At 39.2% G+C, this 17,853-nt stretch overlaps 1 protein-coding gene across 2 annotated transcripts in view; it reads right to left on the reverse strand.

The window, feature by feature from the left end:
- Zfr (zinc finger RNA binding protein) overlaps positions 1–17,853 on the reverse strand; it is a 72,001-nt gene that overhangs the window by 38,136 nt on the left and 16,012 nt on the right. For both annotated transcript variants that reach the window (XM_070040981.1, XM_070040982.1), the window contains exons 3-8: positions 16,232–16,511; positions 13,254–13,398; positions 8,975–9,193; positions 4,287–4,534; positions 2,572–2,763; positions 1,837–2,125 (exon numbers count right to left, since the gene is read on the reverse strand). In XM_070040981.1, coding sequence (XP_069897082.1) covers positions 1,837–2,125; positions 2,572–2,763; positions 4,287–4,534; positions 8,975–9,193; positions 13,254–13,398; positions 16,232–16,511 — 1,373 coding nt within the window. The remainder of the gene's footprint in view (positions 1–1,836; positions 2,126–2,571; positions 2,764–4,286; positions 4,535–8,974; positions 9,194–13,253; positions 13,399–16,231; positions 16,512–17,853) is intronic.

The following is a 17,853-nucleotide window of genomic DNA, read 5'->3' on the forward strand; positions in this document are numbered from 1 at the left end:
CCTGGATCCTCAGATCCAAGCCTCCTCAGTAGCTAGTATTATGGGCGTGACCAACTGGCACCTGGCTATTTTATAGTGTTCTTGTGATGGATTTGTGGGTTAGAATGGGACATACTATTAGTCATTCCTAGAGCTATACAGAGAATGACCAGTGAATAACTAAAACATGGCTCTCAAACTCAAGTGGGCATTTTAAATTTTCCAAAGACACTTTAGTCATTTGGTCATACTGATAAGCACAGACTATTCAATAGCGGAGTACAGTGAGACAACATCCAAAATGAACACATAGGCAGAGAAACAGTAACACATCTGAGAAACGGAAGGATGGATATAGTCATTCCTTGCTTTATCGCAGTTCACTGAATGAGGCTTCACTATACTGCAGGGTTTTTTTTTTTAATTTAATTTAATTAATTTATTTATTTTTGGTCGGTCGTGGGGCTTGAACTCTGGGCCTGGGTGCTGTCCCTCAGCTCTTCAGCTCAAGGCGAGTGCTCTACCACTTGAGCTACAGCGCCACTTCTGGTTTTCTGGTGGTTTATTGGAGATAGGAGTCTCACGGTCTCTCCTGCCCAGGCTGGCTTTGAACTGTGATCCTCAGATCTCAGCCTCCAGTAGCTAGGATTACAGGCGTGAGCCACCAGCGCCCGGCTTATACTGCAGTGTTTTATTAAAAACAAAAACAAACAAACAAACAAAAACAAACCAAAAAAGTAAGGTGGGCGCTCACCCCTAGCAAATCAGGAGATTGAGATCTGAGGATCAGAGTTCAAAGCCAGCCCAGGCAGGAAAGTCAGTGAGACTTTTTTTTTTTTTTTTTGGGGGGGGGGTCCGGTCATGGGGCCTGAACTCTGGGCCTGGGCGCTGTCCCTCAGCTCTTCAGCTCAAGGCTAGCACTCTACCAGTTGAGCCACAGCACCGCTTCCGGCTTTTGTTTTTTCTGCTTATGTGGTGCTGAGGAATCGAACCCAGGGCATGCAAGGCAAGTGCTCTACCACTGAGCAACCTTCCCAGCCCCTCAGTGAGATTCTTATCCAATTAATCACCAGAAAACTGGAAGTGACTCAGTGGCTCAAGTGGTAGAGCACTTCTTGCCTTGAGCTAAAGAGCTGAGGGACAGAGCACAGGCCCAGAGGTCAAGCCCCATGACTGACAACAAACAAACAAAAACATAAATAAATACTGATTCCTCACGTGTCGTGGGAGCTATGCTCTAGAAACCCCTGTGGAAGGTGAAAATCCACAAAGTAGCAATAGGCAATCCACTATATAGTGAGAGGCAAATATATAACGCTGCTACTTCGTGGATTTTCATCTATTATTGGGGGAGGAGGGGGTGTCTGGAACATAGCTCTGTGATAGGTGAGGGATCACTGTACATGGCAGAAGATCTAAGAAATCTTTACAGAATAGCAATCAACAGCCAGGTGTGATGATGCACTTCTAGGACGCGTAATGTAGTGAAGGATAGTGAGTTTGAGGCAAGCCAGAGCTATAAATCCAGACCATAAAAAAAGAGCAGTCAACTAGGTCAATGGAATGAAGATCTAAGTGAATTTGGTAGTTAAATCTTTGGTAATTCATGAAATTGTTTCCAGAAAAGGGTAGAGGGGAAAATGCTATGCAGCAGACTGGACTGAATAGGAAGGAGAGAAAAAGAGAAAGCAGAGAATGAGGACATAGCTTAGTGGTAGAGTGCCAGTCTAGCATGCATGAGGCCCTCAGCTTGATCCTAGCATCAACAAAATAAAAGTGAATAAACAAATGTTAATCTTGCAATGGGAAAGAAACACATTAATAGAACAGGAGGAACAGAGAATTCTCAGTACTTGCCAACAAAATTTATTTTGGGTGTTGATGTTTTCTTGGCAGCCATATTGGTAGGAATGGCTGATATTTTAGTGTTGGATGTACTATTAAGAGATGAATTTCCTGGAGTTGCAAGACCTTTCACTGAAGAAGTTGCAATTGAAGTATTCACAGTACAATTGCTTGCCACAATGTTTGAAGGAGAGGCAGTTGGTTTTGAAGCAGATACAGCTGTTGAGGAAGTAGCTTGGCTAACAACGTTTGGTTCTGTCGAAGGAATAGGTTTACCAAGTTTTGTATGTAATTTAACAACCTACAAAACAAAATGCAATAACCTGTTAGAGGATTCAAAGTACGAATTTTTAAGTTTGTATGAATGATGTAAGATAAAAACCTATTTTTCCTTTGCCATATTTTTTCAATACATTTTTACAGACAACACTTGTTACTTTTACATGATCTCTGTGCAGCAGATATGGAAAATATGTACTACCAGATGAACAAACAGGAATTTGCAAACTACAAATCAACCATAATTAAGACAGAAGGGAGAAAATAAATACATAATTCCTGAGAAAAATTGCTTTAATTCAGTTTGAAAAAAGTTAAGCTATTTGATGTCACTTTTTGCATGTTAACATCTAAGCAATACTTATATAATGCAGTTTTCAAAATTTGAAGCTACCTTTTTTCTTAAACCTCCATTGAAAAGTTAAATAGAGTAAGACATAAGGCTGTGGGGGGGGGGGAACCACCTACTTTCTGATGCTTAGCACCACGAATGTGGGCAGCATATGCATCTGCTCCTGTACAAGACACATCGCAGAGCTCACAACGTAGCTGATTTTGAGTTCCACGAGTGGAATTGTTGCTGCTGCTGGTATTTTGTGAGGCTTTCAATGCAGCTTCTTTTTTTTTATGTTTCTGTCCTTCTAAGTGTTCTTTGTAAGTCTGTTTCAAACAAAAAGAAATTTTCTTTCTATATCAACTGTCCAATGCTCAAATCTCTAGTATTCATTTAAAAATGAGAATGAGAAATTTTAAAAGCAATTGTACAAAAGCATGAGGAATTTCTCACAGATGTGATCTATCTGTAGTTCTCCATACCTGGTTAAACAAGAATAATTTTTGTGTTCTGGGGATTGAATACAGAAACTTGTGTATAATAAGTAAACCTTCAAGAATAAATTTATAAACATTTTAAAGTTACAAAGCACTCATACTTAGCTACAATGTGTGGCTACTTCTTTTAAGAATCTGTATCTTGGACTAGAGGTATAGCTCAAGTGGTAGAGCACTAGCCATGAGGTAAAAAGCTGAGCTAGAGTTCTTTTGAGCCCTGAGTTCTTATCAAGTGTACACACACACAATCTATCTTTTATTGCTTAAGTATAATGCTAGACAAAAAGAATAATTACAAAATATAGTATTAAAAAATGTAGTATACCATTAAGTTAAAAAAAAAAGTCAGCGACAATGACTCATGCTTGTAATTCCAGTTCAGGAGGTTTCTAAGGATTTTGGCTTGATTCCATTCAAAAAAAAAAAAAAAAAATCCCAAAAGTTAGTGGGATTCCATCTCAACAAATAAGTCAAGCACAGCGGAGAAAACTTAACATCCTAGCTATGGAAAAGGAGAGATTAGAAGGATCACAGTTCAAGGTGAAAACAAGCCAAAATGCAAGATACTGTCAGAAAATAATAAAAAACAAAACAGATTTAGAGGTGTGATTAAAATGTGGGTTCACAGAAATGTACCACTATACCTGGCTATAGAACTGGACTCTTTTTGGTGTGTGTGTGCTGGTACTGGGGCTAGAACTCAGTACCTGGGCACTGTGCCTTAAGTTTTATGGTTAAGGCTGGCATTCTACCACTTGAACCACAATGCTACTTCTGGCTTTAAACTGCAATCCTCAGATCTCAGCCTCATGAGTAGCTAGGCCTGTGTCACCAGCGCCTGGCTGAAAGTAGACACTCATATAAGGCAGTCTGCCTGTGGCTTATGCTTATTATCCTAGCTGTTCAGGCAAACTGACTCCTAGAAGGTTGAAGTTCAAAGCCAGCTTAGGTAGAAAAGTCTTAAAGATTCCACCTCTAATAAACCTACGAAAAGCTAAGATTGAAGGAATATCTAAAATGGTAGATCGTCAGCCATGAGCAAGAAAGCTGAGAGCTCAACACAGAGTTCAAGCCCCACTAAATGCACAAACAAAAAGAAATGAGTTATGAAGGAAGTTATAAACAGATCCATGTCTAAATCATGCATATAAGCATATATTTAACTATGACAGTATTTGCTTTATATACTACTATATAGTGCAACTAGTAAATCCTGTAGTATATGCTTTTTTAGTTGATTGTTTTGAAAAAGATTTTTTTATTCCTAAATGTCCTATAAACATGTAAATCAGTCTCACCAGAATTACAAAGCTACTGAGACCCATGGTAAAACACACAATATAGATAAGTACCTGTGGTCCAGCACAGCTGATCTTACAAACATCACAATAGTGAATCTGGGGTGGTTTGGGAGGCTGTTTTGGTTTCAGTTGTTTATTTTGGAATGGTGTTTTTTTAGTAAAGGTGGTCCCTGTCCAGGCAGCTGTTGCTGCAGCAGCAGCAGCTGCTGCTGCTGCTTGCTTCTGTTGCTGCTGCTGCTGTTGGTAGTAGGAAGATGCAGCTGAATACACTGCTGCTTCATAACCTGAATAAGACGTACCTTACAAATAAAACGAAAGAAATATTGTTATACAATCAAACAGGACAAGTTAAATATTAGTTGTAAATTTAAACTCAATAAATATTGCCAAAAGGGGTAGATTTACATGTGCATAGTTACAATAATGTGTCTATCTCCTAGAACCATACCATCTTTCTACATAAATTACTTGACAAGTATTAACAGATGCCAGGTGTTATGAAGATATAAAGGAAATATGAGATTTGGTCCCCCATTTAAAGAAATTTACTATTTATATCAATGAATGAGATACTATTTGACAAGTTTACACTGTTTTAGAATCAGTTATTTCCCTAAAAATCCTCTGATTACAATTTAGGAAACAGATTTAAAGAAGAATGTGAGGTAGGAACCCTAAATAGGAAAAGAAAATTCATCAAAGTAAGATACTTCATGGCTCAAAAGAGAAAACACAGCAAAAGCTGAGCCCCCAAAACTTGATTGATGGGCTCTACAACTGATAAAAAAGTAAGAAGCTAGTTTGAAGAGGCAACGTAATTAAAGTTTAGCACAAAGTCTGTGATATGTAGCTGGAATTCAGATGAAAGTATCATAAATGAAGACTCATTCTATCTTTCAAAAGATGAAAAAGCAGTTTAAAAAATGTTTTGATTTTATTCATTTCCATCATTCTAATTCTCCACTGATGAACTACATAGCTGTTGTTTATTTACTAACATTTAAAAATATGCAATAGTTTAAAATTTGACAAAAATCCCTAATTTTATATGTAAGTCCACCTAGCAACTGGAGCACTTACTACTTATTAACTAAGAATTTGAAGTAGGGAACACATCCGATTTCCAGAGAGCTTAATTCTAGGTAAGCTTTTTTACTTTATGGTTATAGGTAAGGGACAAAAAGTGAGGCTCAGGAGACAAGATTCCTAGTTGTAAGGACAGCACAGAACAGCTACTTAAAGTGAATTCAACTTTTGCTCTCTTGAATGCAGCCCACTTATTATGAAAAGAACTTGTAACCCACTGATTCTAATATACCTACACATATAGAGAAAAACAGGAATTGGATGGATAAGAGCTAAGACATATGGCAAATCAGAATGACAGGTATCTGAAAATGGATTTACCTAAAAGAAAAAAAGACATCAGACAACTACTGAGAAAAGCCTTCCTGAAGTTTTATGTCAGGCTGCTATACTATTAGAAATGCTTATAAATGTTTAGAAAAGGTGGTAAGACAAGAAAACACCTAAAATAAAAACAGGAAGAATAGGTAGATTTGGATTAATAAGCACATGATTAAATGAGAAAACTGGTTAAATTAAAAGTTTCATATATCAATAAACTTTAGTGAGGCAGTCACAACAAATGTCCTCTGCTTTTAAGAATGTGAAAAAAAACATAACTAAGCTAATGGCCAAATGCTCTAAAATTTATAGGCAAAATATACATAGCTTAAATTTCACTAAAGATTCACAGTATCTTTGTGTGTAATGCTGCAAATTGAACCCAAGGTCTTATACATGGCTAGGTAGCCACTTATCATGCAATCTTTATAACTATTTCCCAAATGATTTTAGTCCTTCTACATAAAAAGTGTTAACATGCTACTTAAATATAATTTATGTATGAAGAAAACAGCGGAATAAAGGCAGCAAAGGCCAACAGTTTTTCCAATTCTGTTCTTTTGTATTTTAGTTTTTAAATTTAAGAGTCTACAAAATGGTTAGATAGTTCATTAACTCTCCTCTCCAATAAGCTATTCAGAAAAGGCCACAAGAGGCACTATAGCTCAGGTGCTAGAGTACTGGAGAGCCTGTAAAGCAGCTCGGGGACAGAGCCCAGACCCCAAGTTTAAGCTCCGAGAACAGGAAAAGTAACAAGTTTCCTCAGACTTTCCTTACTGAGCTGGCTTCTAATTACAATCCTCAGATCTTAGCCTCTTGAGGAGCTAGGACTAGGCATGAGCCACAGGCACCTATCCTCAGTACCTGCATATTTATTATAGCACTATTTATAACAGCCAAGATATGGAATTAAGCAGAAGTCCTTTGGCAGAAGGGATAAAGATTTAAAAAGAAAAAAACCCAGTCAGGTGCCAGTGTCTCATGCCTGTAATCGTAGCTACTCAGGAGGCTGAGATCTGAGGATCATGGTTTGAAGCCAGCCCAGGTAGGAAAGTCTGAGAGACTCTTATCTCCAATTAACCACCAAGTAGAGTGATGGCTCCAAATGCTTTGGGCAAAAAAGCTCAGGGACAGCACCCACACCGAGTACAAGCCCCACGACTGATAAAATAAAAAGATATACCAACAGTATATCCATGTAGTCAAGACAGAGAATAAAATTCTGTCATTTATTTCAGCAACATGATGAGACTATAGTGTATTACATTAGATGAAGTAAGTTACATACAGAAGGGCAAATGTTGCATGTTTCTGCTTATATGTAAAAGGTAACAAGTTAACCTTGAAGGAAGTAGAGAATAAGAGAGCAGTTATTAGGGTCTGACAAATATAGGGTAAATGATAGAAAATGGGTATAGGAGGATGTAATCTGATAAAGCAACTGTGTGTGTGTGTGTGTGTGTGTGTGTGTGTGTGTGTGTGTATGCACACGCGCGTGCGCTCTAGGGCTTGAACTCAGGGTCTAGCTTTTTCTGTTAAGGTTGACACTCTACCACTTGAGCTATAGCTCTACTACTGGCTTTTATCTGCTTAACTTTAGGTGTCACAGACTTTCCTGACCAGGCTGGCTTAAAACTGGAATCTTTAGATTGCAGTTCATTTTCATCCTCCTGAATAACTAGGATTATAAAGTGTGGAGCCACCACCGGTGCCTGGCAAGAGGAATAACTTTTTTTTTGGTTGGTCGTGGGGCTTGAACTCAGGATCTGGATGCTGTCCCTGAGCTTTTATGCTCAAGGCTAAGCACTATCACCACTTTGAGATACAACACCACTTCTGGTTTTCTGGTGGTTAATTGGAGATAAGAGTCTTACGGACTTTCTTACCCAGGCTGGCTTCAAACTGTGATCCTCAGAACTCAGCCTCCTGAGTAGCTAGGATTACAGGCATGAGTCACTGGCACCTGGCTAAGAGGAATAATTTCTAATGTTCCAGCGCACTACCACATTGTACTTCCTAGTACATTATTTTATATATTGTAATATAGTTACAGTGTCAACTAAAATATTTAAAAGCCTTAAATGCTCTAAAATATATAATACAAAAATACAGGGCATTCACTCAATGAAATACTATGCATTTGTTCGAATAGTTTTTTTTTTGGGTCCGGTTGTGGGGCCTGAACTCTGGGCCTGGGCACTGTCCCTCAGCTCTTCAGCTCAAGGCTAGCGCTCTACCACTTAAGCCACAGTGCCACTTCCAGCTTTTTTCTTTTTGCTTATGTGGTGCTGAGGAATCAAACCCAGGGCCTCATGTATGCAAGGGAAGTGCTCTATCACTGAGCCACCTTCCCAGCCCCTTGAATTGTTTTTATGCCAGTGGCACTTAAAAGAAACCATAGGTCTACTAAAATGGCTAAGAGAAAACCATGAGGTGTAGCTGTAATATTTCACAGCAGTAGAAAGGAAAATGTCCTCAGAGAATAACATGGCAATGATAAAATGACTCAGGGACTGGTCTGAAGAGAATTCCACTGTCCAAAATTGGTACAACGTGAGCCTCGAAGAGAGATGTCAGTAATGGATTATAGTATACTACATTAAATGAGTCCACAGTAATATTAAGAAACTAAAGAGGTAGTGAATTTGATCAAAGCACATTGTATACATATATGAATAAATCATAATATAATTTATTTGTACAAGTAATAAAAATTTTAGAAGTTTCTGTAGATAAACATCTTATCTATCCTTAAAAAAAGAGTGAGATGGAACTAAAGTTCATGCCTGGCTACTAGGAGGTTGAGATCTGGAGGATCATGGTTTGAAGCCTGCCCAAGCAGAAAATACTAGATTCCATTTGCAAAAATAGCCAGCAAAAAAGGACTGGAGGTGTGGTTTAACCAGCAGGACACCAGCAGTTGATGCTTTAGAGCAGAATATCTAAATGTGCATAAAAACGATTTTTTTTCTTTTTGCCTTCACCACTACAGAAACTAATTTAGAGATTTTTCAAAAGTTCTAACATTGTAGTAGATAGCTAGGCCACATAAGACTTTGTGTTTCTTCCTCTAATTGTAATTCTATGCCCAACTTTTAACTAGATTGCAAATTCCCAAAGAGCACCTTAAGATTCTGCTAAGATCTATCCACAAACAAAAAGGAACTACTTGCAGTATAGTCATTTTTCATAGTATGAAGATATGCTTACATTAATTCCTGCTAATAATTCAATTCCTACTATCGGGAATAAGATAGTTCCAAGGAAAATCAGGACAGCTTTTAGTAAATCCCCTTTAATGTTAACTCATGTAAATAGCTTATCAATCTTACCAGAATAAGTAACTGCTGTGGTACTGTATGTAGCACTCTGAGTATAAGATGGCACCACAGTAGCCGCAGCTGCCACTGGCTGTACGGTGGAGGACACAGGATAAATGGAGAAAGTAGTGGTAGCTGGACTTGGTGTGGCTGGTTTTATGGCTGTCACTTGTCGAGTTTGCTGGGCTTGAGTATACTGAGTTGCACCTTGGCTATAACCTGCCTTGGGAGCTAAAGGGGAAAAGATGTCAGAAAACTGAGTAAGTCACTAAAGTTATTTAACAATATACTTAAAATTAAAATGGATGGATAATAGCAGTACTTGCAATTTCTATGTGGCAAAAGGGTACAACTCTTATTATAAAAATATGAATTAAATCAACCATCTACCTTTTCCCAATTTTGGCAAAAACTTACAATGAAATAGTACTATCATTTCTAGCTGGCATTAGATTTTTAGCTATGGTGTGTAGGGGGAGAGAGAGGGAGAGAAGGGGAGAAAGAGAAAGAGAGGGAGGGACAGACTTATTAAGCTAGTCAGTTTATTCTAAAGTAAAGCTTAATGCTGGGAACAGAACCTCAAGGTGTATATTCCAATTCACATTAAAATTTTCAGTTTTTAAATCTATGAAACTTATTCATATACCATCCATTGCATTTTACTTGTTTATCCGTTGTGAACCTCAACTTAAGTCAATTTACAAGGTGTTACTTCATTCTCCAAATACTAAAAGCTTGAGTAAAGCTATTCTTTTTTTTTTTTTTAAGTCGGTCATAGGGCTTGAACTCTAGGCTTGGGCACTGCCCCTGTGCTCCACAGCTCAAGGCAAGCGCTCTACCACTTGAGCCACAGCGCCACTCATGGAGTTTCTTGCCCGGGCTAGCTTTGAACCACGATCCTCAGATCTCAACCTCCTGAGTAGCTAGGAATATAGGCGTGAGCCACTGGTGCCCAGCTTAAAGCTATTCTTAATTGGCAACCATTAATTTCTCCTCAACTTTTCTTTGCTTGGTTTTTTTTTTTTTTTTTGCTGGTTGTGGGGCCTGAACTCTGGGCCTAGGCACTGTCCCTCAGCTCTACCACTTGAGCCACAGCACCACTTCCAGCTTTTTCTGCTTATGTGGTGCTGAGGAATCGAACCCAGGGCCTCATGCACGCAAGACAAGCACTGTACCACTGAGCCACCTTCCAGCCCCTTTTGCTTGTTTTATTAACTTACATTATTTTTCTTTGTGCTCTCAAAAGTTTTTTTTTAATTTAATTTTATTGTAAAGATGCTGTACCAGAGGGGTTACAGTTACATGAGTAAGGTAATGAGTACATTTCTTGTTGAGCAGTGTTACCCCCTCCTTTGTTGTTCTCCCACTATCTCTTTCCTCCCCCACCTCCCACACTCCTCCCCACCCCGAAAGCTGTAAAGTTCATTTCCAATACAGTATCTTGTGAATATCATTGTTCCAATGGTTCCATCCTGTGTCCCTGTTTCAACATTTTGTTAATCCCCTTCCCCTCTCCAAATTAAATAAATTTATATACAAGATGCAGGGTACCAAAATCAAGTACAGTGACAACAGGGGATATACCTTAAGAGGGAAGAAGATACAAAGGAAACAAAAAAAAAATCACATAGTACATTGAAAACAAAAACAAAGAAAGACCTCATGTCCATATCATGAGGTTCATTTTGCTTACCATCATCTTATATGGTCTTATATGTATAGCTTTTGAGTTTTTCTGCTCATCTGATAAAATTATCCTAGACATATACTAATTATTGCAAATGAAGTACGGGATCTATGTTTCTTTGGTCAGGCTTACTTCACTTAGTATGATTCTCCTCTCAACTTTCTGCTACGACTATATTCAAAACAAATGAATACTTTAATCTTAGGAACAATTACCAAATGGAATAATCACTTCTTAATGATCACTAAAATATACCATTTTTATTTAAGATAAAGACCCAAATATTAAGGGATCAAACTCATTTTATGGTAAGTTGCTAACTTCTATCTGTAGCTGTTTATTAGTAATTTCACTCACAGAACAGAGATGAAAATGTTTTACAGAGGAAACCAATATCTGTGACTTGAGATGTACAAAACCCAATCAATGTCAAAACTTAAGACTAAACCAAAATCTTCTGAGTAATTTTGTATAAGTTTTGATCATTAACTAGGGAATCCATTATAAACAATCAACAGAGACCATAAAAATTAAGTCATAATAATATATATATATATATATATATTTTTTTTTTTTTTTTTTTTTTCCTCCCTCCTGTCTCTTCTATTCCTTGAGACAGGTCTCCCTAGGTAGCCCAACCTTTTCTCAAACTTACTATCCTCTTTGCTTTAGCCTCCTGAGTGCTATTAATGACAGGCATGTATACACCCTGCTTCAAAATATTTTGAAACTACTTTTAAAGCTCACAAATTCATAGAACTAGAAAGACTATACCGAGCTCTGAATTATGTCACTTATAGATAAGAAACATGAAGCCAGGCACTGGTGGTTCATGTCTTTAATCCTAGCACTTCAGGAGGCTGAGATCTGAAGATCACAGTTTGAAGCCAGTCTGGGCAGGAAGGTCCATGAGACTCTTATCTCCATTTAACCATCAGAAAACCAGAAGTGTTGCTTTGACTCAAAGTGGTACAGTAATAGCCTTGAGTGAAAAATCTCAGGAACAGTACTCAGAGTTCAAGCCTCATGACCCATAAACAAAAGAAACATGAAGATAAATCACTTGCCCCTATTAGTGGTAAAGCAAATGCTGGAATTTAACTCTATTCTCTTTCAAGTCTACCAAACCTTTAGGTCCTTCAAAAGTAATTTTAAAAGATGCTCTATTTGCAGAACTTAGAAAGTCGTTTTAAAATTCTCAATTTAACCTACACAAAAGTTTCTACATTTTAAAATCTATAAATATATAGGCTTCTACATAAACAAATATTTTCTGTATTTGAATCACAACAGAACTGTCATGCTGGAGATAAAAATACAGCCACAAGCCGGGCGCTGGTGGCTCACGCCTGTAATCCTAGCTACTCAGGAGGCTGAGATCTGAGGATCGCGGTTCAAAGCCAGCCCGGGCAGGAGAGACCGTGAGACTCCTATCTCCAATAAACCACCAGAAAACCGGAAGTGGCGCTGTAGCTCAAGTGGTAGAGCGCTCGCCTTGAGCTGAAGAGCTGAGGGACAGCGCCCAGGCCCAGAGTTCAAGCCCCACGACCGACAAAAAAAAAAAAAAAAAAAAAATACAGCCACATTAGAGAAGTCTTCTGTGTATTTATACAGAGTAATATACATCAAAATGAACATCAACATATGGAAACAAGATATTTTCCCCCAATTTTTATTTTTTGATGATTCTTTTTATATATGGTTGTATTTGCATGCTTATCTTTGAGATGGTAGGAGGGTACAGAACAATGGTAAAAACAAAAATGCAGCAGTGGGGCTCACTGACACTCACTGATGAAAGTGAACTATATAACTCATGGGTAGAAATGGGAGTGAGGGTCTGGGAGTGAGGGAAGGGAAGACACTGTATGAAAGGAATGTACTCATTACCTGATTCATGTAATTGTAATCTCTCTGTAGAACACCTTTATAATAACAATAAAATAAATTTAAAATAAAAAGACGTCCTCATTGGTTAAAAAATCAGGCAGTAATATAAAATGTTTTAAGCATTTCTGGCAAAGAGAATGTGTTAAGAAGCTAATATTAGTAGGTGGCTAATATTAGCTAATATCTGCTGGTGGCCCACACCTGTAATCCTGGCTACTCAGGAGGCTGAGATCTGAAGATCACGGTTCAATGCCAGCGGGCAGAAAAGTCTGTGAGACTCTTAGCTCCAATTAATCACTAGAAAACCAGAAGTGGCGCTGTGGCTCAAGCAGTAGAGCACTCATCTTGAGCTGAAGAGTGCTGGGATAGCACCCAAGCCCAGAGGTTCAAGCCTCACAACTGACAAAAAAAAAAGTTAATGCTATGACTTCTTTTTATAAAAGGGCATGTTATAAATTAGTTTCATAACCAGCTCTTTGTGATTAACAGGCATTGTAGGAGATAAAATTGAAGACCTGGTTAGAATCTGTCTGAAGGTTGTGTATAACACAATGATTTTAGGTAGATTTTAATTTAAAAATATCTTGCATTTAAGAGTTCATTGACACTCTTTGAAATGTTTTCACTGTGAACCTCAGATGGGCCAAAAACTCGTAATTCTCCAGGATTACAAGTAACAATCACTAACTACGTTCAGCTTTAATAGTAACTCACCCGTCTGATAGTAGGTTTCAGCAACAGATGGCTGGGGCTGGGCAGCAGCAGCTACAGCAGCAGCAGTTGCTGTTGGCTGTTGGTAGTACTGCTTACTATCATAAGCTACAGCAGGAGCAGTGGATCTTACATATGAGTATGAATCCTGAAGAAATAAAGAAAAGTTTTACTATGAGGTATATAAATAAAAATATAATAAACGAGCCGGGCGCTGATGGTTTATGTGTGTAATCCTAACTACTCAGGAGGCTGAGATCAGAAGATTGAAGTTTGAAGCCAGCTAGGGCAGGAAAGACTATGAGACTCTTACCTCCAATAAACTACCAAAAGAAGTAGAGCTATGACTTAGGTGGTAAAGCACTAGCCTTGAGCAAAAAAACCTCAGGAACAACACCTAAGCTCAGAGTTCAAGCCCAGGACTCACTCTCTGACATACACAGACTCTCCTCTGTCTCACAAACAAAATGAAGTAAACATGTGGTTCTATATCAGACCTAGATACAAAAGACAAAACATCAATACAAAGACTCATTTTAAACTTTTATCAAACAAGATTAAAAACATTTCAAGCAGCCAGGCAGAACTATTCAGAAAAGGCCACATGTGGAGCTGTAGCTCAAGTAGTAGAGCACTAGACCTGAGCCAAAGAAGCTCAAGGATAGCACCTAGGCCTGGACTTAAGCTCAAGCCCAGGACTGGCACACACAAAAAAACTTTTTTCAAGCAGCATGTTTAACTTCTATCCAAAGCAGAAAAATTTTAAGTAAAAGTTATTCAAATAAAAATCAACTTTTGGGATGGGAAGGTGGCTCAGTGGTAGAGCACTTGCCTTGCATGCATGAGGCCCTGGATTCGATTCCTCAGTACCACATAAACAAAAAAGAAAAAAGCCAGAAATGGCGCTGTGGCTCAAGTGGTAGAGCGCTAGCCTTGAGCTGAAGAGCTGAGGGACAGCGCCCAGGCCCAGAGTTCAGGCCCCATGATCGGACCCCCAAAAAAAAAAAAAATAATAAAAATCAACTTTTGGGGCTGGGAAGGTGGCTCAGTGGTAGAGTGCTTGCCTTGCATGCATGAAGCCCTCGGTTTGATTCCTCAGCACCACATAAGCAGAGAAGTAGCACTGGGGCTCAAGTGGTAGAATTCTAGCCTTGAATTGAAGAGCTGAGGGACAGCTCCCAGGCCTAGAGTTCAGGCCCCACAACCAATGAAAAAAAAAAAAAAATCAACTTTTTGGGCTGGGAATGTGGCTTTGTGGTAGAGTGCTTAAAGCTCTGGGTTCAATTCCTCAGTACCTCATAAACAGAAAAAGCCAGCAGTGGCGCTGTGGCTCAAGTGGATAGAATGCTAGCCTTGAGTAAAAGAAGTCCAGGGACAGTGCCCAAGTCCTGAGTTCAAGCCCCAGAACTGGCAAAAGATAAATAAAAACCAATTTTTAAAAAAGTTAATGGTAATTTTTATCTTGGATAAGGGGAAAAGAACATCTTGTTCCTGAGAGATATAAGCTCTGTGGCAGAGCTTAGATTTACCTGGGCTAGATTCCCAGTGTTACACATGTATCAACTGCCCCCTCTTAAGATACACAACAAACACTGTTACTACTTTTGATTTATAATTAGCGTTACTTTCTTTTCACTCTTTTTAAAGATCAAGGTGGGCTAAGTGAATTTTGGCAGTGTACAAAGTAAAAAAGGATGGGAAGATATGCAGATGGACAAGAATAAAGCAGCTGGCAGGGCTTATAAAATGATGGGTTTCATGGATGCTATTAAAGCAACCAATTTTACTACCCTCTGTTTTGGGGTATAATGAACAATCAATCACATACATCAAAAGAATTCCAGTTTAGTAATTTGTCAGAAAAAGCAAATATTAGGCACCAGTGGCTCATGCCTATAATCCTAGTTACTCAGGAGGCTGAGATCTGAGGATTGCAGTTCAAACCCAGCCCAGGCAGGAAAGTCCATGAAAATCTTATCTCCAATAAACCACTAGGAAGTCGGAAGTGGTGCTGTGGCTCAAGCGGTAGAGCACTCGCTTTGAGCTGAAGAGCGCAGGGACAGCGCCCAAGCCTAGAGTTCAAGCCCCATGACCGACAAAAAAAAGTAAATATTAATACTGTTAAATCTCCCCCCCCACACACAAAAAAGTTAGTACTTATGCTAAAAAAAGAATGTAGAGGAAGTGGCACTGTGGCTCAAGTGGTACAGCGCTAGTCTTGAGCTGAAGAGCTGAGGGACAGCGCCCAGGCCCAGAGTTCAGGCCCCACGACCGGACCCTGCCCCCCCCCCCCCAAAAAAAAAGAAAAAAGAATGTAGAAAAACTGAGGGGAAAGTCCCACAGGACCAATTTGGCTAACTGGGTGCTGGCTAAAAAAGACAGGTTAGGGGCTGGGAAGGTGGCTCAGTGGTAGAGCGCTTGCCTTGCATGCCTGAGGCCCTGGGTTCAATTCCTCAGCACCACATAAGCAAAAAGAAAAAAGCCAGAAGTGACATTGTGGCTCAAGTGGTAGAACGCTCGCCTTGAGCTGAAGAGCTGAGGGACAGCGCCCAGGCCCAGAGTTCAGGCCCCACGACCAGACCCCAAAAAAATAAAATAAAAAAAGACAGGTTAAAGAATTAGGATCAAATTAACATCTTGACATTATAAAATACAAGCAACTGGATTCACTTTCAAGAAGACATACCTCTGTTTCAAACAAACAAGTGATGTCATACTATAAGCAAGAGATATTTTTCCTCAGAAACTTAAGATGACAGGAAGGCACTTAATTATGTAAAACCACTTAAAAACTAAAACATATATATGAGATATTACATGGAAACAATGCTTGCAAACCATGTCTTAACCATTCACTTTTCTCTATCATTACATACATGTTTTGGAAGACAAGTTTGAAAAACACTGGCTTAGGCATTAAACACATACATTCTGCCCATTAAACTTACATGGTATGGCTATGAAACTAGCACTCTTCTTACCTGGTAGTTTTGTGTAGTAGCTGGGGGTGGAGGCGGTGGTGCTTCTTGTTGCCTCTGGGTATAACCATAGTCAGTTGCCGTGTGTGCAGTGGGGTAGCCTCCATAAGCAGCAGCTGTTGCAGCTGCAACAGCTACAGGAGCAGGCCTGGCAACGGCAACAGTGGCAGCTGCTGGTGCATAGGCAGCAGTAACTGTGTGAGCAGCTACTGGAGCCTGATGGACAGTGTAGCTAGCAACTGTAGTTGGATGAGAATAGGCTACACCCGAAGCTGGCTGCTGGCTATATGTGAAATAGAAGAATAAATAAAACTTAATTTTAAAATCAAGGAATTAATATTTAAAATTTATCTATTAACACATTTGCAACTCAATCATGGACTACCAAAGACCAAGTATTTAGAGTCAACAAACTTTCTATTTATTACTGCATTTATTTGTTCTTTTATTCTTTAATCTCACTATGCTATATAGTCACACATATTATATAGTTTAGATTACTTATCATACTGCAAAGCAAGAAGACAAACTAGGCTAAGAAACATTAGGAAGGAAAAAAATTGTACTAAACTAAAAACTTTGTGAATAAGCATTTTTTAGACTGGGGATGTGGCTCAATGTCACAAAGTATTTGCCTAGCATGTGCAATGCCTTATGTTCAATCCCCAGTACCAAATAAAACACCTCCAAGAGACCACAATTTGTTTTATGTAAAGTTCTTTATCACTCTAAAAATCTAATTTAGAGCCAGGCGCCGGTGGCTAACGCCTGTAAATCCTAGCTGCTCAGGAGGCTGAGATCTGAGGATCGAGGTTCAAAGCCAGCCCAGGCAGGAAAGTCCGTGACACTCTTATCTCCAATAAAACACCAGAAAACCCGAAGTGGTGCTGTGGCTCTCAAGTGGTACAGTGCTGAACTGAAAAGCTGAGGGACAGCACCCAGGCCCAGAGTTCAAGCCCCTTGATGAACAACAACAACAAAATTTAGAGTGGGCTGGGAAGGTGGCTCAGTGGTAGAGTGCTGGCCTTGCATTGAGGTCCTGATTCCTCAGCACCACATAAGCAGAAAAAGCCAGAAGTGGCGATATGGCTCAAGCGGTAGAGCGCTAGCTTTGAGCTGAAGAGCTGAGGGACAGCACTCAAGCCGAGTGCAGACTCCATGACTGACACCCCCCCCACACACACACAAAAAAGATTTAGAACCTGTTAACTTTGTTGCTCTACAGCAGTAGTTCTTAACTGGAGAAGATTTTTGTCCACGTTTGGAATCATCATTTTCCCTTTTTGGTGTTGGAACCGAACTCAGCTTTGTGTTATTAGTAAGCATATACTATCCATTTACCTCCATCCTCAACCCTGAAGGTATTTTTGAAATCAGGAGGTGGTGGTGATGTGTACTACTGGCACCTCGGTAGAGGCTAAGGATAGTGTTACATATCCTAAAATGCACAGGATACCTCCTAACAATTACTAGCAGTTCTGGTCTAGGGTAGAAGCTTACAATGAAATATTTTAGCTATCTTCAGATATATTAGCTGCATATATATAGGCAGTATTTCATTACAGAAATTAATTTTCTCTTGAAACGTAACAGGATATGCTATAAAAAGAACCCTAAGGCGGATG

The sequence above is a fragment of the Dipodomys merriami genome, unplaced genomic scaffold (genome assembly GCF_024711535.1).
Source record: "Dipodomys merriami isolate MVZ:Mamm:240054 unplaced genomic scaffold, mDipMer1.0.p SCAF_30, whole genome shotgun sequence".
Classification (NCBI taxonomy): domain Eukaryota; kingdom Metazoa; phylum Chordata; class Mammalia; order Rodentia; family Heteromyidae; genus Dipodomys; species Dipodomys merriami.